Raw genomic sequence first — 20,595 nt, forward strand, 5'->3', positions numbered from 1 at the left:
TTCCCGTAATCCTTTTATTTTCACTCCGGCACCTTGCTTCTGCTCTCAACTATACCTCCCTAGCTCCTTAGTATCCTTGTCCCAAACTCTCCAGAAAGTAAACTTCCAGCCATTGCCAGGAACAGAGAAGAGCAGCTCTGGTGGAGTGGGGCAGGACAGGGAAGCTGGAAACCACTTCTTCCCCAGACTTACAAGCAACCCCTTTTTTTCATCCTCACCTTCGGAGGTACCCCGCATCTTCAATTCCGGCTCCTGTCTGGAGTTCTTATTTCTTACTGAGTTCTTCCCCTGCAGGCTGACAGCCAATCAATTCTTATTCATTCATTAAGTTTTCATTATGTAAAGTTTTGTTGACTTTCCTTGGCTGTTGTCTTGTCCTCTGGGCTTTTGTTGTTGTTGCTGTTCTTGTTTACTCCTTTTTAATTTCCCTTACTATCATTAGAGTGAGGTTTGTGGAGTGGAGAAAACCTGGCACATTCCATCTTTTAACTGGAATTCTATAGACATTGTAGAAAGGCCTTCTACATTTAATGCCAAAGTACCTACCAGCAAGATCTCACCTCTACAATCTCACCAGAAATGTTTGAGTGTTTTTCTACCTCATGTCAAGCCTTCCCAACACTGAATAACATTTATTCAAATATTTATAATAAGGTTAGAAAGGTTTTTTCTTTTTTAAATCAGGAGGTTATACACATGCACCCAATTATACTTTATATTTAGTTGTATTTCTGGTATTACCTTGCAGCATCTTCTCAACAGGGAAACCTCAACCTCCAGAATATGACCTCTCAGAGGGCAAGGATTTTGTCTTTGTTGTTGATAACTCTATTGCCATCTGTCAGTCACTTCTCAAACACTCAATATTTTTTGGAGAAATGCATAAAGAATTGGAAGGTGGTTTTGCTAGCTATGGCTAAGAGGAATGCTCAAACCCCTCCTATTTGTATCCTCTTCTTAGGTACCATTTTCCACCCACTGATGTCTTCTTCACCTGTGTTATATCTTAGAGAGGTCTGTTTCTAAGTCAGATTTTAAAATGGCAACCTGTGGGGGCATCTGGGTGGCTCAGTGGGTTAAAGCCTCTGCCTTTGGCTCAGGTCATGATCCCAGGGTCCTGAGATCGAGCCCCACATCGGGCTCTCTGCTCAGCAGGGAACCTGCTTCCCTTCCTCTCTCTCTGCCTGCGTCTCTGCCTACCTGTGATCTCTGTCTGTCAAATAAATAAATAAAATCTTAAAAAAAAAAATAGCAACCTGTGACTAAAACGGACCTGGATTATATTATGTTCGACCTTCAAAACACTAAAAAAAGGGGATGGGTGGGAAATTTCACATAAAATCTCCAACTCTCTGGCTTCTCTTGATGACTGGAGAAACTAGTAGTACTAAATTATCCATTTGGAATGGAAAACATCACTTGGAATTGTGTAGTAGATGTCTTTTTATTTTTTTATTTTTATTTATTTTTCTTAAGATTTTATTTATTTATTTGAGAGAGAGAGAGTGTGTGAGAAGGGAGAAAGTCAGAGGGAGAAGCAGACTCCCCATCGAGCTGGGAGCCCGATGCGGGACTTGATCCTGGTACACTGGGATCATGACCTGAGCCGAAGGCATTGGCTTAACCAACAGAGGCACTCAGGCACCCAGGGGACACATAATTTCAGCTTACTACTGTCCCTATCTGTCTCATTTCATCCATTTATGGGACCTGCCTTGACACTAGACACATGGGACCTTTTGGCTTTAACTTCAAGCTGTGGTGGTGAGTGGGGCTTTAGGCACCATTCTGACTTTTTGGTAAAAGGCAACCACTAGGTCGACACTACCTAGTAAATCCCGTGTATGATCTATCCCATGTTTAAGTTCAAACAATTGTCCCTATTATACATGAATATTTGTTTTCACATTTCTGTATGGCCCAGGTTTTATGAACAAAAAGCTCTAAGGGGGCGCCTGGGTGGCTCAGTGGGTTAAGGCCTCTGCCTTCCGCTCAGGTCGTGATCCCAGGGTCCTGGGATCAAGCCCCACATAGGGCTCTTTGCTCAGCGGGGAGCCTGCTTCCTCCTCTCTCTCTGCCTGCCTCTCTGCCTGCTTGTGATCTCTGTCTGTCAAATACATAAATAAAATCTTTAAAAAAAAAATGCGCTAGGAAATGAGGTTAAAAGATGATTGCATGATAAACATGTCCTGGAAATTAGAGTTAGTGTACTGCTCCAGAGAGATTCAGACCTTTATTTCCTCAGGAGCTGTTTGCTTACATTCAAGGATCATCACACCCCAAGATACATGCCCATGCCCCCTTTCTCCATTTGCTTACATTTCATAGTAAAGGTCACTCTTTCTTGGGAGAGAAAGAAGGGTCGAAGTACCCATCACTCTGAGTCTCATAATTCCAGGGTTTGTTTTTGTGGTGATTCCCCACAGGTAAACATCTGGTGCTCACTGTGTTGCCCTGTGGGGAACTGAGGTGTGGGAAGCTGGTGCTATGATACTTTGTGAGTAATGATTGCTCCGTTCTCTGACCCAGAAAGCTTGTATTTCCTATCAGAATATAAACATAAACATAAATATGATTATGAATATAATTGTGAATGTAAATGTAGATATATGAACACAAACATGTATGTGTATGTATATAATATGCATATTATATATATATATATGATATACATTTACAGTTGACCCTTGAACAATGTGAGAGCTGGGGAAACTGACATAGAAAATCAATGTATAACTTTTGACTCCCCAGAAACTTCACTACTCATAGCCTACTATTAACTGGAAGCCTAATCAATAACATAAACAGTCAAGTAACACATATTTTGTATGTGTATTATATACTGTATTCTTACAATAAAGTGAGCTAGAAAAAAGAAAATATCATTGAGAAAAATCATAAAGGTGTACCTGAGTGCTCAGTCAGTTGAGGGTCTGACTCTTGGTTTCAGCTTAGGTCATGATCTCGGGGTCTTGGGACTGAGCCCCATGTCAGGTTCCATTCAGCACAGAGTCTGCCTGAGATTTTTTTCCCTTGCCCTTCACCTGTACTCCTCCCTCTGCTCTCTCTCAAATAAATAAATAAATAAAATATTTTTAAAAAATCATAAAGAGGGACGCCTGGGTGGCTCAGTTGGTTAAGAGCTGCCTTCAGCTCGGGTCATGATCCCAGTGTGCTGGGATCGAGTCCCACATCGGGCTCCTTGCTCGGCAGGGAGCCTGCTTCTCCCTCTGCCTCCATCTGCCAGTGCTCACTCTCTCTCTCTGACAAATAAATAAATAAAATCTTTTTAAAAAATCATGAAGAAGGGCGCCTGGGTGGCTCAGTGGGTTAAGCCGCTGCCTTCAGCTCAGGTCATGATCTCAGGGTCCTGGGATTGAGTCCCGAATCGGGCTCTCTGCTCAGCAGGGAGCCTGCTTCCCTCTCTCTCTGCCTGCCTCTCCATCTACTTGCGATTTCTCTCTGTCAAATAAATAAATAAAATCTTTAAAAAAAAATCATGAAGAAAATACATTTACAGTACTGTATTGCATTTATTGAAAAAGTTCACATGTAAGTGGATGCATGCAGTTCAAACCCATGTTGTTCAAGGGTAAACTGTATATAAGAAAACCTTATATATAAAACAGCATCCTCCTTCAGCGGTGGAGCCTGAAGTTTGTTTGTTTGTTTTAAAGATATTTTTTTATTTATTTGATGGGGGAAGGGTAGAGGGAGAAGCAGACCTCCCATTGAGCAGGGGGCCCAATGCGGGGCTCAGTTCCAGGACTCTGGGATCATGAACTGAGCCGATGGCTGTCGCTTAACTGACTAAGCCAGCTAGGGGCCCCCATTTTTTCTTTAAACCTTAAGGTATTTTTGGGTTTTTTTGTATTTTTTTTAAGATTTTATTTATTTATTTGACAGACAGAGATCACAATTAGGCAGAGAGGAAGGCAGAGGGAGAGGGGGAAACAGGCTCCCCGCTGAGCAGAGAGCCCGATGCAGGGCTTGATCCCAGGACCCTGAGATCATGACCTGAGCCGAAGGCAGAGGCTTAACCCACTGAGCCACCCATGTGCCCCTAAGCCTTAAGTTTTCTATAATCATTCTATACCCACCTCTGTGTGGATTACAACTTGAAAAGTTCTTTTATTTATTTATTTATTTATTTGAGAGAGAGTGTGAGAGTGAAGAGGTCAGAGGAAGAGCAGACTCTCCGCCGAGCAGGGAGCCTGGTGTAGGACTTGGCAGTTGCTCAACAAACTGAGTCACCCAGGCGCCCCACAACTTGAAAAGTTCTTAATTTTATCTTTTCCTCAAACCTTATCACTAAGATCACTCCATCTCCAACTCTGGCTTAAAACCTACTGTGTTCTCTCTATTACTAAGAATATCTAATTATTTTATTTTTTTCTTGTTATAGAGTTTTCTATTTCTGATATGAAGTACAGTAACAGAAGAATCGAGGTAAGATTAGTTCTAGCATTTCTGACTTAAGATTTAAAACCAAAGAACCTCTTGTTAGAGACAAACTCTATCAAAGAACTCAGAACTAAAATCCTCAGCAACTATAGCTTGCAAAACAACAGCTCACAGTTTAGAGAGTCGCAAATAGCTACTAGGACAGTTATACTTTGCCATGTACATTTCTTTTCTGGCGTGTCTTCTGTTCACTATATAATGTGGTAAGTAACTCTTTTAGACATATTTTTCCTTCTTTGAACATGTCTATAAATTAGGTAAAATTTCCCCCCAGTGATAGATTTTCCCAATTTAGTTTGTAAGTATAGTTTTTGGAAAGATTCTTGAAAACCTCTCAACTGCCGGCCTCTTTTCTATCCCATGAGCCTATAAGAAAGCGCATAGTGGGGCACCTGGGTGGCTCAGTGGGTTAAGCTTTCGCCTTCTGCTCAGGTCATGATCTCTGGGTCCTGGGATCGAGCCCCCACATCAGGCTCTCTGTTTAGCAGGGAGCCCGCTTCCCGCTCTCTCTATGCCTGCTTCTCTGCCTACTTGTGCTCTTTCTCTCTCTGTCAAATAAATAAATAAAATCTATTAAAAAAAAAAAAAGAAGAAGAAAGAAAGCGCATAGGTCCTGCTCAGTATTGTAAAAAGAAATTTATTGGCCTTAAAAACGAATAAAAGCTACTACTAGGGAGATGTTTAAGCCCTTGCAGAATCTGTCTTTATTTAATTAATTAATTTATTTTTAAAGATTTTACTTACTTATTTGACAGAGAGAGATCACAAGTAGGCAGAGAGGCAGGAAGAGGAGGAGGGAGGGAAAATCAGGCCCCCTGCTGAGCAGAGAGCCTGATTTGGGGCTTGATCTCGGGACACTGGGACCATGACCCAAGCCGAAGGCAGAGGCTTAACCCACTGAGCCATTGAGACACCCCTGTCTTTATTTCTGACATTATGTTTAAGCTACTGAAGAAAATCATCTGGACAATAGAAGTGGGGAATCTCACCGCTTTTCACTACTTCTAATTAATAGGTCTCTAGTGTCAGCTTCCTTTTCCTTTCTTCTTACAAACAGGTAGCAATACAATGACAATTAAACATATAGCTCTCGATTGTCATGCATGATCCCTGCCTATAAGTATTCTAGTATAGTTAGGTACCAAATCTGGGAAGAATCACGGTGGAAAATCATTTTATAACTCAATAACCATAAAGCTTAATTTTATATATTGGGTTACACTGACCTCTAGAGGTTGCCGATAGTAAAAACTAACTTTTTTTGAAAACAGTTGAGAGGGCAAAGAAGTAAAAACTATTCACGGTTGCTAGATTTCAAGTGTATAGTGTGGCATCTTTCTAAGCCCTGCTCAACAAAACAATTCATCAAAATATTAAGGAGTAGTTGTGCTCCAGATACAAATTCTGAGTTAGTCTATAACCTAATAATCATTGTTAAAGTAACTGTAATAGATTTATTTATTTATTTATTTATTTATTTATTTATTTATTTATTTATTTTTAAGAGAAAGAGCATAAGCAGAGGCAGGCAGGAGCAGAGAGAGAGGGAGACAGAGAATCCCTAGCAGGCTCCTTGCCCAATGTAGAGCCCACACCCAGGTGCCTCTGTAACGGAAATTTTAAGCTAAGTGGGTATTTTAAAAAATCTTAGAGATCGATTCTATGGAAATGAAAAGGAAAAGAGAAGAGAAATAAAATTTCTCGTCTTAAAATTTTAATATTAACATGGGCACCTGAGTGGCTCAGTTGGTTAAGCGTTGGACTCTTGATTTCTGCTCAGGTCATGATCTCAGGCTCCTGGGCTCAAGCTGTACCTCGGGCTCCACAGTCAGTGGAAGTCTATTTCTCTCCCTCTCTCTCTGTCTCTTTCCACTCTCACACACACTCTCTCTCACCCTAAAAGAAAGATATTTTTAAAAATTTTAATGTTTACATTACAGGGCCTTTATTTTATTATAAATACATAAACTTGAATCTTTATAGCTATGCTAATCTTGGTTTTTATTTTTTATTTATTTATATTTTAAAAGATTTTACTTTTAAGTAATCTGTACACCCAACATGGGGTTTGAACTCACTGCCCCGAGATCAGGAGTTACCTAGTCCACTGACTGAACCAGCCAGGGACCCCCGACAATCTTGGTTTTTAGAAGTATTGTTTTACCCGAAATACCAGAAGTGAGCTTTTAGTCTTTAAAATTGGGATCCCTAGTGGACACCTGGGTGGCTCAGCTGGTTAAGTGTCTGCCTTTGGTGCAGGTCATGATCCCGGGGTTCTGGGATCAAGCCCCGCATTGGGCTCCTTACTCAGCAGGGAGCCTGCTTTTCCCTCTGCCTGTCACTCTGCGTGCTTGTGCTCTGTCTCTGACAAATAAATAAATAAATAACATCTTTAAAAAAATAGAAAAATAAAATTGGAATCTCTAAGATAGCCTTGTAAAGGGCTACCTAAAGAGAATCTTAGAATCTATCTGGAATGGATGGGGAGATGGGGTAACTGGGTGATGGACATTGAGGAGGACATGTGATGTGATGAGTAATGGGTGTTTTATGCAACTGATGAGTTGCTGAACACTACATCTGAAACTAATGATGTACTATGTGTTGGCTAATTGAATTAAAAAAAAAAAGAATCCCTCTGGATTACTTAAACCACTTAATACGATATCATGTACATTTCTGTGTTCATTAACCTTTTTCTCTTTCCTTTTAGTTCCCTCTGCCACAGTTGTCACTTTTGTCCATGAAACCTGGTCTTCATACAATCCCCCCAAATCACAAGGATCAAAAGGAGAGAGAAAGAAATATTCTGAACTTTATATCCTTCGTACCTAAGCTCTCAGAGCCTGGAAGTCGATCTGAGGAGTTTAGACCATTACACAAGCAGCAGGAAACTCCATTTAAGGTGTTTGTGGATCAGACTCTTAAGTCCTCTGATAGCTCCATTTGGTCCAGAAACATGTGCTCCTTTTGGAAGGCTAGCCATCACAGACAATACATGGAGACGGAGGAGAATAGGATTTCCAAGGAAAATGAAGGAAGTGACAAAATCACAACCTTTGACTTCGGAAAAGGACAATCTTTGGTGTCCTTTGAGAATCGTAAGCAAAGCAGTTTTCCGACAGATAGGGAGGTGGATATTGATTCCATTGGTCATGAAATGAGAAAAGCAGAAGAGAATTCTCGACATCTTTCGTCAGGAAAGAAAGAGGGTTCAGTAGCCAGAAACTGTAAACAAGGCTGTGAAGTTGGATGTACCATGCCAATCAAGTTCCAAGAATCCCAGCATTCAGAAATAATTCTAAACCAGGAAAAAGAAACTAGAAACGATCAGACTGATTCCAAAAGTGCTTCAGTACATAAAGGTGAAGCACTTGAGCCAAATCATATTTTAGAAGAGTATACTGTTCTTAAAAGTTTGTCCAGTGCAGTCCCTGATGGCCCCACTGAGAAGCTCCCTCAAGGTCATAGAGGCATGGAGACAAACATAAAAGTATCAGTAGCAGAGGCCACCAAACCAGAAATGAATGGAATAGTGCCTCTTATCCACATCACTTTCCCTGGACATGGAACTCCCAGGGAACCTGCCAGAGCCAAACCGAGCCTCCCAAAAAGAAAAGGCACTCCTCAAAACAACAATAGCTTCAACATACTCGCACACCCAGAAACTGATGGGCATAAGAGGAAAACCCACAGAAATAAGTTGGAATCAAAGACCAAGAGCAGTAACAGGACACCCCAGAATTTCATGATTTCCATTGAAGGTTCCATCAAGCCTACCATGCATAAAAACAGCATTAAAACTCAAGTTTTCCCTGCCTTGGGGCTTGTTGACCCCGGACCTCGGCAGTCACCCAAGTTTCAAAGGCAAATGCCACAGGTAGAAAAGAAGCAATCAAGTCACCGGGCTCTAACACCCAAAAAGCAGTCTTTTCCTTGCCTCTGTAAGAATCCAGGAATAAAAAAGTCTTCTGTTCCCCTCTCTGCTCAACCAGCAGTGCCGAGACTCAATTACTTAGATCTTAAGTATAGTGACATGTTCAAAGAAATCAATTCAACTGCTAATGGGCCTGGAATCTATGAAATGTTTGGGACTCCTGTTTATTGTCACATGAGAGAGGCTGAACGTCATGAGAACAAATACTACCGAGAGATAGCCTCAGCTCCAAATGGGAGAAGTATTACCAGCAAATGTCGATCTTCACACAGTGAGAGGAGCAGCAGTGGCAGAACAAGATTTTCTCAGAAAAGACCACATATTAAGCCTTCAAAGGCTTCATTTGACATTAAACAAAAGAACAAAAGTTTAATTTCTAAAGAAAAGGGTTACAAGGCCGTAGGTACCAACTTACAAGGCATTGGAAATGGTGATGATATTTCAGATCCAGAGTGGCAGGTAAAGTCTTCGGGAAGTGACTTTCTCTCTTCCAGGGATGAAGTTCAGCCCATGAACTTGGCTCTGCCGCACAAGCGGGCCCCTGAACAGAATGAACTTCCTGTTACAGATTTGTCCACTGTTGAAGAAGTCTCTATGGAAGAGTCTGGCGATGAAGGAGACACTTCTAACAATCAAATACTTGCTACAAGCCTCAGAGATCTGCATGAACTGGAAGAGCTACATCACCAGATCCCACTTGTCCTTTCCGAAAATAGCTGGGCAGTGCCCAGTGACAAGGGTTCCAACAAGCGTGCACAACAAGAAAAGCAGAATACACCCTCTCTTGGTAAAATAAATGCCAACCAAATTTTAACTAATGATATAGGGTTCGAGAGGGTTTTAGATAAGTCTGAAACACTTAAGAGTTTCTCTTTCCAAGAGAAACAACAGAGGGCATCTTCCCAAGCATATCAGCATTGGGTACGTTCTTTGGATCCGGATAGTTTAGCTGATGAGTCGGTTACATATCACACATTTGAAGACACTTTAAAGGAGGCAAATTCAATTTCACAAGAAATTCTAGATTCTGTGAAGAGCGAAGAATTGACAGATGAACTATTAGGGTGCCTAGCTGCAGAACTCTTAGCTCTGGATGAGAGAGAGAATACCTCTTGCCAGATAATGGCAAATGAAACAGATCCTGAAAACCTAAATCTTGTCTTTGGTAGGAGAGGAAAAACCACGGCAGAATTGGGCAGAGAGACAACAAATGTTAAAATACAGGTTGGTATAATTAGAATCAGTAATCCATTGAGGCAGGAAGAGACCTCAGAAACAGTCTGGTTCAGACTCCTTATTTTCAATTGAGGAATCGGAAACCTGGAACAACTAAACAGTTTGTCAAGGTCTCCCCTGTTTGGTTGCAAGTTTGGCATCCAGATCCCCTGACTGCCAGGCTAAGATGTTTTCGTTATACGGCCTTACTTCTGGAATTCAGCCAGCCCAACACTGCTGTGGCATCACTTTGGGCACATTAATATAGCAAAACCATTTATTTAAAGTAGGTCAATATTTTATTCAGTGAAGATGTTTTCAATCAACAAATAGCAGAGAGATAATTATGGGTAAAACATTGCTCTGGGTGGTATGTGAAATAGAAAGAAATGCATATAGCCCCTAAAGTAGCTTACCAGCTAATTCCAAAACAGATACGAAGACATGAAATGTGAAAACTTTAACACAGAAATATTATTGGTGCATCTTGTATTTTTGGCACTCGACTAAAAACTAGAGACATGTTGGGATACAAGACTTAGCCATTGTTCTCAAGGAAAATAAGTAACAATCCTGAAAAATTAAAAAAAAAATTTGTTTGGTGTTGGAGTGCGGGTGGGGAAGAGGAATACTGAGTTTTGTTTTGTCTGTTTCAATTCTCACTGAATTACATGAGCCTCTTGTTCTACTCAGATTGTAAAGGCAGAAACTGTAGGTTTACCTGAAGTATTTATTGAGCACTGACTGGGGCTATATCACCCTCTATCCGGATTAGGAACAATCATTGCAGTCAGCTGATCAAAGGATACACAAGGCAAATAGTTTTATCATAGCTGGGTTTACTGAGAACTTACCACGTAGGAGTGAGATATGTTATGTTGTCTTCTTTATATGCTTCATAACGGGTCTGTGACATAACAAGTCCCCATTTGGCAGATGTGAATACTGAAGCTTAGGATGTTAAGACAGACAGTGAGTGGCGGAGCCATGCATTCTGATTCCAGCCCATACCTTTAATCACTACACAGTGAGATTACTCCTTGTCCCGAAATGCCAGCTCTGTCCTCATGGTGAACTTAATTTCTGTTGGGAGGAGAGAGTGGTTCAGGAAGGCCTCCAGGCTGGGGTAGGAAATGGAGATATGAGTGTGCACATCTGTGTGTCTGAGATGAGTCTAGAACTCTGCCATTTTAGGTTTTTTTTTTTTTAACACTTATTTATCTGACACAGAGAGAGAGAGAATGTGCACACATGTGCATGCAGGAGGAGGGGGAATGGGAGAGATCTTCATGCAGACTCCCTGCTGATCCCGGAGTCTGACTTGGGGCATGATGTCAAGACAGATGAGATCATGACCCATGAGATCATAACCAAGAGCCAAAACCAAGAGTCGATGCCTCCACCGATTGAGCCATGAAGGTGCCGCACAACTCTACCATTTTAAATTCAAGTAAAGCTATCAAGCTAGTAAAATCATCAGCCTGTAACCCCATCCTGTAGTGATGGAGTCAAAACTGACTATTTGCAACCTTTTCCTTCCCAAGCAGTCAAGTTTAGTTTGGGTAGAAACATGAAAGGATGGGGGAGGAGGAACCCAAATGGTCTTTTCATTCCTGAGGAAGGTAAGCTTGCAAGAAAGTCTTGCTCTTCATAGCCTTCACCATGTGTCTGCGTCACTATCGTTTGTTTTTAAGAACTTGTGGAGGAGATCAAAACAAAGCATTTTTGGCCCTGATCAACCAGTTGGAAAACATGGTCTACATTCTGCAGAGATTCTTGTTCTCTGACTTCTAGGGCAAGACTTCTCTAAGTTTATTGTGAATGCAAATCACTTGGAGATCATGTTAAAATGTAGGCACTAATTCAGTATGCTTGGGGCCCGAGATTCTGCATGTCTAACAAGCTCCTAACAGATTCTCCTTTGAGTACCAAGGGTCTAGAGGACCATGGATCATCACTCTATTTATGCATTGTGGCTGTGCGCAAGGGAGAGAGAGTGTCTCTGTGTATATTTGTGTATAAATGTGTGTATGTATTTAGGTTTATGTATATATGCGTGTGTTTGAGTGTATGTTTGTGTTGTGGAAATAACTGAAGAACAGACAAAAGCTATTCATAGCTTGCTATAGCAATGGAGTCAGCCACTAACACTGTGTTTGGCAGAGATTCAAAGACAGGCAGAGGAGTGGGAAACCTTAGAGGGAAAAAGGGCAGGCTTCAGTTGCCCTGACTGGAGGCTCTTGGGATGGGGAAACTGCAGGTGAGCTAACAAGCAGTGTCCTATGTGACTAGTCAGGGTGTGCATATTTGGCCTCTCTAGTTGGTCCCAAGTTAGAAGAAAGGAAGACTACTTTCCTGCCCTCCCTCTATCCCAATGACTCAGAAATTAATGGTGACTTTTCTTTTTGTCTCATTTTCCCAGAGATATAGCAATGGGTTCAGAATATACAACAAGGAGGAGAAATTTCTCAACTCAGATGAAAAGAAGACATTTTCTGAAAATAGTTTGAAGTATGAAGAATCTATCCTGTGGACAAAGGGAGAGATCCTTGGGAAGGGAGCCTATGGCACAGTAAGTTAAGTGGGAAACATGATGAAACCCCAAATCCCCACTCCTCCTTGACCACCCTTTTTCCCTAATCCTCTTCTGCCCTCCCCACTCTGTAAACTCTTTTACATGGAACTTTTTCAGTTGGAAGTAATAGGAAACCCAACCCAAACTGGCCTGGGGGAAAGGATGTTCACTGGGTTAAGTAACTGAAGGGTGAAGAGTAGGTGTGGTTCTGGGCATAGCTGATTTCAGGGGTCAGACAATGTCACTAGGGTCTGGCCTCCTGGTATCTCTCCTACTGGGTCTCATTCTCAGGGTCTATGTAGTGGGGTGATGGCCAATGTATTTCTAGCCTTTCATTCTCCTGGGTCCAAGTCCAGTGGGAGAGATGTCTCATTGCTTGACAGCTCAAGATGTTACAAGAAGTTGGGAGAATCATTGTTGAGTGGCAAAAAAAAAATTAAAAATAAATAAATAAATAAATAAATCCTTACATTTTTTGAAAGACTATCTAAAATCCTAGCACATTAGATAGTGTTTACATAGATTGGTAAAAAGAAGACTGATCCAAAGATGAGAGAGGTTATTTTCTAGCTGGGGACATATCAGTGAGAAGCTGGAAAGACATGAAACCACTGAAAACGCATGAGGGGTCACTGCAACATTACCCCAGGACCTGGGTTCCCCTCTTTCCTTAGAGCTTTAGCACTGAAATAGGCATTTCACTTATTTGGTGAGGAGTTTTCCCAATGTAGGCATGTAGATATCTATGAGGTAAGAATTCTTATCTCAGTGTTATAGATGAGAAAAACTTAAGTCAAAAAGATTATGCAACTTACCCAAAGTTACATAGCTGGGGAATGGCGAAGCCAAGATTCTATCCAATCCAACCCAGTGTAATATCCACTCACCATGCTACTCCTCCCCATTTTGGCCTCACTGAAACATTGAATTTGCTTAAGTACTTTGCTCTTACGTAGGGATGTATCGACTTAGAAAAAGAGAAGGGTTTGGGAGGAGAAGGGAAAGACAATGGTCACCTGAGGCATTTTGTGAACAAGTTATATCATTTATATTTAATAATAAGGTTTGCTTCTAGGTATATTGTGGTCTTACTAGCCAAGGACAGCTGATAGCTGTAAAACAGGTGGCTTTGGATACCTCTGATAAATTAGCTACTGAAAAAGAATACCGGAAACTGCAGGAAGAAGTAGATTTGCTCAAAGCACTGAAGCATGTCAACATTGTGGCCTATTTGGGGACATGCTTGGAAGAGAACATTGTAAGCATTTTCATGGAGTTTGTCCCTGGTGGCTCTATTTCTAGTATTATAAACCGTTTTGGGCCATTGCCTGAGATGGTGTTCTGTAAATATACAAGACAAATCCTGCAAGGTGTTGCTTATCTTCATGAGAACTGTGTGGTGCATCGAGATATCAAAGGAAATAATGTCATGCTCATGCCAACCGGAATAATAAAGCTAATTGACTTTGGCTGTGCCAAGCGTTTGGCGTGGGCTGGCTTAAATGGCACCCACAGTGACATGCTGAAGTCCATGCATGGGACTCCATATTGGATGGCCCCAGAAGTCATCAATGAGTCCGGCTATGGAAGGAAGTCGGACATCTGGAGCATTGGCTGTACTGTGTTTGAGATGGCCACAGGGAAGCCCCCATTGGCTTCCATGGACAGGATGGCAGCCATGTTTTACATTGGAGCGCACCGAGGGCTGATGCCTCCATTACCAGAACACTTCTCGGAAAATGCAGCGGACTTTGTGCGTGTGTGCCTAACCAGGTAAGAAACTAAACACAGGAGGAGGAGAAATCCCCAGAGTCCAAGATTGCTGACATTTCCCCTGTAGTTTATAGCCCACAAAAATAAAAATCAAGCAGAGAATGATTTTGTACTGACAGGAATCATGATTAGCCACCTTGGGTGATTGTGCTTCTTGTTGTGTCAGGGTAGGGGGGTAATGGTTCAAGTAGCAAGTGTCTCAATTAAATGTCTAATCAGGGACAGGCAAATCAATGGGTGTGCAAACTTTGCCACAGGTCTACTTATTTAGGAGTGGGATGTCTTCCAAGGGACTTGGCATGGTGCAATGACATTAACTGTGCATAGGTTCCCCTTTCCTGAGATGCCTTTCCTCTTAAGCAACCAGTGTTCTTACCTTCTTCCTAAAACTGGCTCTAGGGAAAGTGTGTGAGAAATTCATTCATGTTGAGGGATTGTTATGAATTGACTGACTGATGACCGACAGCTCTAATGTATTGGTCCTCCCAGAAATGCTTGTATTCAAAGTGAGGGGAAACATTTGAGCTTTTGATCAAAAGATACAAATCTCTAATTGAAGCATTTCATGCATCAAGTGTGGGGAATAAGTGGGGAAGCAGAAAAGTAGTGAAGATTGCCTATTTTTTCCTGTTCCAATGCTCCCTAGTATCTATGGAATAAAATGTTGGGGGAAAATGTTAGAAGGGACCTTAGAGATTACCCACTTGTGTGGTTTTCAGACTTCTCTTAGCCAAGCAATTTCTGCTCATACAAATTTTTTCTTTTTTTTTTTAAAGTAGACTTCACACCCAGAGTGGAGCCCAGTGTGGGGCTTGAACTCACAAGCCTGAGATCAGGAGTCAGATGCTTCACTAACTGAGCCACCCAGGTGCCCCGCATATGAAGTTTTAATTCAGAGAATAAAACATAAGAGCAGAGAGATGGCTCTAAGTAAAGAATGTGTGTATGTGTATGGTGAGGGAGAGGTAAAGTGTAGGGTGGGGTGCTAGTCTTAAGACTACTATGGTTGCCTTGTTCTGAATTGAACAATTATCTATTATTAATCCACAAAAACTACATGCTATTTTCATTTTCTTTCAAGCTGTCACTACTCAAACACACACACACACACACACACACACACACAGCTTTAAAGAGAAAGGGTGAAATCTTTTTTATGGCTCTCCTTTTGAAACATGGCTTCATAAACTAAGCAATACAGAACTCATACCATTAATGATCAATTAATAGAGTTACAGAGTATGGGGCATGTAATTAAGGCTCTGTAGTTATTAAATGTTTGGGAGAATATTAATATTAATATTAATATATACTAATTAGTGTCATATACAAGCATAAGATTATCTCTTGAAATTCAAAGGCAAAGATCCTAAGAACTCTAGAGTCTTGCCTTATGACAATATTCCCTGGAGGTGTGGATAGTCAGAAGTAAAGTTGGGTGGGAGGCACTCCTAAAGATTCAGAAGTACAGATGACTAGGTATTGACCAGGAACAAGGACTGGATAGAACAGAAATGAACTTTGGGGAACAATAGGATGTATGAGTTGGGGGTACTGCTATGGGCAGTTTGAAAATTTTGCGAAGGGGCACCTGGGTGGCTCAGTCTGTTAAGCATCTGCCTTCAGCTCAGGTCATGATCTCAGGGTCCTGGAATGGAGTTCTGCATTGGGCTCCTTGGTCAGTGAGGAGCCTGCTTCTCCCTCTCCTGTCCCCCTGCCTGTGCTCTCTCTCTCTCTCTGAAGAGAAAATGAATAAATAAGTGAGAGAATAAATAAATAAAATCTTAAAAAAAAAAACAAAAACCAAAAAAGACAAAAAAAAGAGAAAGTTCTGGGAAGTCAGGCCAAAGGAAGTTAGCTTTATGCAATAGGCAGTGAAGAGCAGGGGACCGCAAAGAATTTGGGGCAGATCATACCGCAAATAAACTGGCCTTTGGGAAAGCAAGTCGGATGGCAGTGCACCGAAGGGCTTCAAATGGAGGCTGTTGGGACTAGAAGGCCAAGCAAGAATCCAGAGCTTGGACTTGGATGGTGGTGGAAGCAGTGGGACTGTCAAGAGAAGGGTTCCTAAACATTCCAGGGGAAAGTGAATCAGCATTTGGTGATGGGGGCATGATAGGACTGCATGGTTTTGAGTATGAATAATGGAAGAAATAATAAAAAGTTTTGAAAGAGGAGCAAGGGAGGGAATTGAAGAAGGCCCACCATTTAAAATTTAAAAAAAATTTTTTCCCTTACTTTCTTTTTAAAATTTACTTTTTAAAACTTTTTTTGTTTGTTTCAAAATTCATTGTTTATGCACCACACCCAGTGCTCCATGCAATATGTGCCCTCCTTAATACCCACCACAAGGCCCACCCAACCCCCCACCCCTTCCCCTCCAAAACCCTCAGTTTGTTTCTCAGAGTCCACAGTCTCTCATGATTTGTCTCCCCCTCCCGTTTCCCCCAAGTCACTTCTCCTTTCCATCTCCCAATGTCCTCTGTGTTATCATTTATGCTCCATAAGTAAGTGAAACCATATGATAATTGATTCCAAAGACCTCAACGTGAGGCAGGAATCTATCAAAATCATAGAGGAGAACATAGAGGCAGTAACCTCTTCAACACTGCCCACAGAAGCTTCTTTCAAGACATGTCCCCAAAGCAAACAAAAGCAAAGCAAAGCAAACAAAAGTGAAAATGAACTTTTGGAACTTCATCAAGATTAAAAGTTTCTGCACAGCAAAGGAAACAGTCAACAAAACAAAGAGGCAACCCACGGAATGGGAGAAGATATTCGCAAATGTCACTACAGCCAAAGGGCTGATATCCAAGAACTCCTCAAACTCAACACACACAAAACAGATAATCACGTCAAAAAATGGGCAGAAGACATGTACAGACATTTCTCCAAAGAAGACATACAAATGGCTAACAGACACATGAAAAAATGTTCATCATCTTTAGCCATCAGGGAGATTCAAATCAAAACCACATTGAGACACCACCTTACACCAGTTAGAATGGCCAAAATCAACAATACAGTAAACAGCAAGTGTTGGAGAGGAAGTGGTAAAAGGGGAACCCTCTTACACTGTTGGTGGGAATGCAGCCACTTTGGAAAGCAGTGTAGAGATTCCTTAAGAAACTAAAAATAGAACTACCCTATGACCCTGCAATTGCACTACTGGGTATTTACCCCAAAGATACAGATGTAGTGAAAAGAAGGGCCGTCTGTACCCCAGTGTTCATAGCAGCAATGGCCACAGCTGCCAAACTGTGGAAAGAACCAAGATGTCCTTCAACAGACAAATGGATAAAGAAGAAATAGTCCATATATACAATGGAGTATTATCTCTCCATCAGAAAGGATGAATACCCAACTTTTTGTATCAGAATGGATGGGACTAGAGGAGATTATGCTGAGTGAAAAAAGTCAAGCAGAGGGGGCCCACCATTTAAGGAAACTTTCAAAGCTATGGGATTGGAGCTCAGGAAAGCAAATGAGATTGGAGGAACATCTTTAGAAATCAGAAGTTTGGGGAAAAAAAAAAAGAAAAAAAAAAAAAGAAATCCGAAGTTTGGTGGCTATAGCTGTGAACAGCTTAAGAGGGTTGAGGAAAATGTTTTTGAAAATGCTCAGAGGAGAAGTAATAATAGACATAGCATCAAGTCTAGCACATGGCAAAGGAAAGGAGGGAAGAAGGGAGGAGAGTTGTCCCAAGGTGGGAAAAGAACCAAGAAAAGTTTCTTCCAAGTCTATGAAGAGATTGTTTTGAAAGGAGGGGGTAGCGAATGCTTCAAATGCTACTGCCGAGATGAGAAGTAGGATGAACTCATCACATTTGGCAATGAGAAGATTATGGTTAATTATACGAGGGGAATTTCTATAGAGAGGAATGGGCCAAAAGGTAAGGATTTGGCATAATGCACATTGAAAAAAAAGTCACTAGGTTTGGCTATATTAAGGAAAGGATTTTTGGAGAGGAGAGATTTCTGTGTATTTTGAAGACATGAGAAAGGGCCTCCAGAAGGGGAGGCTTTGTTTCAAAATAATTTATGGTCCCTTTATTTTTATGATCCTTTCCACCTGGGCTATTCTTGGTAGTTATCCCCTGCAACTGTCCCCCAACACCTGCCCTGCTCCCTGGTACCCACATTATCAAAAGATGGCCACTTTAGCCAAAATAATGTCTCTGGAATAGGTCATTGCAGGTAACTATCAACTGGTTCACTGCTTCATTGACTAATTTATTGGGAAAAGTTTAATTTGAGGAAAAATAACCTAAACCAAAATAGGACTAAATATATGTCTCCCGTTGCTTTATGCTCACCTGAGTGCCCCAAATGGGATTATTTCAATTAATCACCAAAATGTCTCCTTGTTTGTTTTATAAGTTTTTATTTACTTATTTGAGAAAGAGAGAGAAAGAGAGAGTGAGCATGAGCACAAGCGGGGGAGGGGCAGAGGACAAGGGAAATGCCGGCAGGGAGCCCAGCTCGGGGCTTGGTCCCAGGACCCAAGGACATGACCCGAGTGAAGGCGGATGCTTAACCGACCGAACTACTGAGGCATCCCTAAATGTTTACTTCTTAAAGGCTTAAAAAAAAAGATTTTAGATTTTATTTATTTGGGGGTGGGGTGAGGGGCGGAAAGAGAGAGAGAATCTCAACCAGACTTCCCATTCAGCGCAGAGCCCAACACAGGGCTCCATCTCATGACCCTGAGAACATAACCTGAGCCAAAATTAAGAGTTGGGCGCTTAACCAACTGAGCCAGGCACCCTCTTACAGGCTTTTCAATTCTGGATTCCAATGCCTCTAAATTTTAGAAGTAAATTTAATGCTAGTTAAAAGTGCTTTAAACTGTACATCTGAAAGTGTGGCTTTTCCTGTGTATAAATTACACCTCAAACGGAACAAAGAAGTACAACTAGAAAGCAACGCCCAGTTTTTAATCATAATAGCGACTACTTTTTAGACTATCACTATGTGCCAGACACTGTTTAAAACCTGTTTATACATTATTTAATTCTCCCAGTGAGTTAGGTGTAACTGTTATCCCTGTTTTAATGATGAATTTGTGTCCCTGACCTAAGCTCACATAGCTAAAATCTTATATGGAAGCAAATCTGTTTGGCCAAGATTGTACATCCATTTTTATTTTAAAAAAATTTTAAAAACATTTATTTTAGAGAAGCATTGTGCACACAAGTGGTGTGTGTGGGGAGGGGCAGAGGGAGAGGGAGAGAGAGAATCCTTAAGCAAACTCCCCACTAAGCACAGAGTCTGACCCAGGGCTCAGTCCCAGGACCCAGAGATCATGACCTGAGCCAAAAATCAAGTTAGTTATTTAACCAACTGAACTACCCAGGTACTCTTCTACTTCCATTTTTAAAGTTGGCATTTTGGGGCACCTGGGTGGCTCAGTAGGTTAAAGCCTCTGCTTTCCGCTCAGGTAATGATCCCAGGATCCTAGGATCGAGTCCCACATCAGGCTCTCTGCTCAGCAGGGAGCCTGCTTCCCTCCCTCTCTCTCTGCTTGCCTCTCTGCCTATTGTGATTTCTGTCAAATAAATAAATAAATAAAATCTTAAAAAAAAATAAAATTGGCATTTTGAGTCAAGTACATCCAGTTGGGAGGCACTTATGGGGTGCTGTTTCTAAATTGTTTTTCCTTTCCTAGGGACCAGCATGAACGACCTTCTGCTGCCCAGCTCCTGAAGCACTCCTTCTTGATGAGAAATCACTGAATGTACATCAACTTCTCCCTCCAGTTCCTTTATAGGCACTCTGTGATTGCTTCATTGTGGGAATGATGGTTAAGGGACCTTTGTTTTCTTACTGTTAAGTCCCATCAACCCAATTTAACCAGATCCTGCAGTGTTGCTAACTAAAAAGTATGTTACATATTAGTCTCTTCACGCTTCAGGCATGGTTACACAAGTATATGGGAAAATTTTCATCGGTAACAACAAAAAACCTATTCCAGTGTTTACAGCTTGACTGTCCAGGAATAACCACCTCTATTGCTATATAGGATTTTACCTTTTATTTTTGGCTTGTCAACTTTAATGTCCTTAACTTAAAATAAATTGTAAAAACAAAAAGAAAAGTGTTTGTTTTGACTTGGTGGGTAAAAACTTTTATTTCTTGCAAAGGAAACTACAGGAAGGTGAGAAATGAAAAACAAGAGACGCTAGGTTGTTTACTTTGGCAGCAATTTTAATCTGGCAGACTATAGGGGCCTCAAAGCTAACAGGAAGAGCTAAGGGCCTTGGCATTTCATTATCAGAGGGTCCCCTAGCTCTAAAGTTTCTCCCTAAAAGAACCTGTATTGTTCAAGGTGACTCCATAGGCCTCAGGCTGCTTTCCCTGTAATTTACAGTGTGACTTAAAGATTTCACTTATTTGTAGGGTGAATTAGGTCACGGCACATCTAGAACTACATAAACCTAAGCCTGCTAGTATGACAATAGCTAGATCTGATCAAGGGGAGTGGAACTGAAGCCCAATACCAGGATTCTGAGATCATGACCTGAACCAAAATCAAGCCAGCCGCCCAATTTACTGAGTCACTGAGGTACCCCTGAAATCAATCATCATTTCCATTTCTAGAACATTGAAAAAACCTCACCAGAAAAAGTGGA

General features: G+C 41.3%; 1 protein-coding gene across 1 annotated transcript in view; it reads left to right on the forward strand.

The window, feature by feature from the left end:
* Positions 1–20,030, forward strand: part of MAP3K19 (mitogen-activated protein kinase kinase kinase 19) — a 41,988-nt gene extending 21,958 nt beyond the window's left edge. The window contains exons 6-10 of the mRNA XM_059392823.1: positions 4,406–4,449; positions 7,178–9,625; positions 12,039–12,188; positions 13,267–13,964; positions 19,632–20,030. Coding sequence (XP_059248806.1) covers positions 4,406–4,449; positions 7,178–9,625; positions 12,039–12,188; positions 13,267–13,964; positions 19,632–19,698 — 3,407 coding nt within the window. The 3' untranslated portion in view covers positions 19,699–20,030. The remainder of the gene's footprint in view (positions 1–4,405; positions 4,450–7,177; positions 9,626–12,038; positions 12,189–13,266; positions 13,965–19,631) is intronic.
* The last annotated feature ends 565 nt before the right edge of the window (positions 20,031–20,595 follow it).

Source organism: Mustela nigripes, chromosome 3 (genome assembly GCF_022355385.1).
Source record: "Mustela nigripes isolate SB6536 chromosome 3, MUSNIG.SB6536, whole genome shotgun sequence".
Classification (NCBI taxonomy): domain Eukaryota; kingdom Metazoa; phylum Chordata; class Mammalia; order Carnivora; family Mustelidae; genus Mustela; species Mustela nigripes.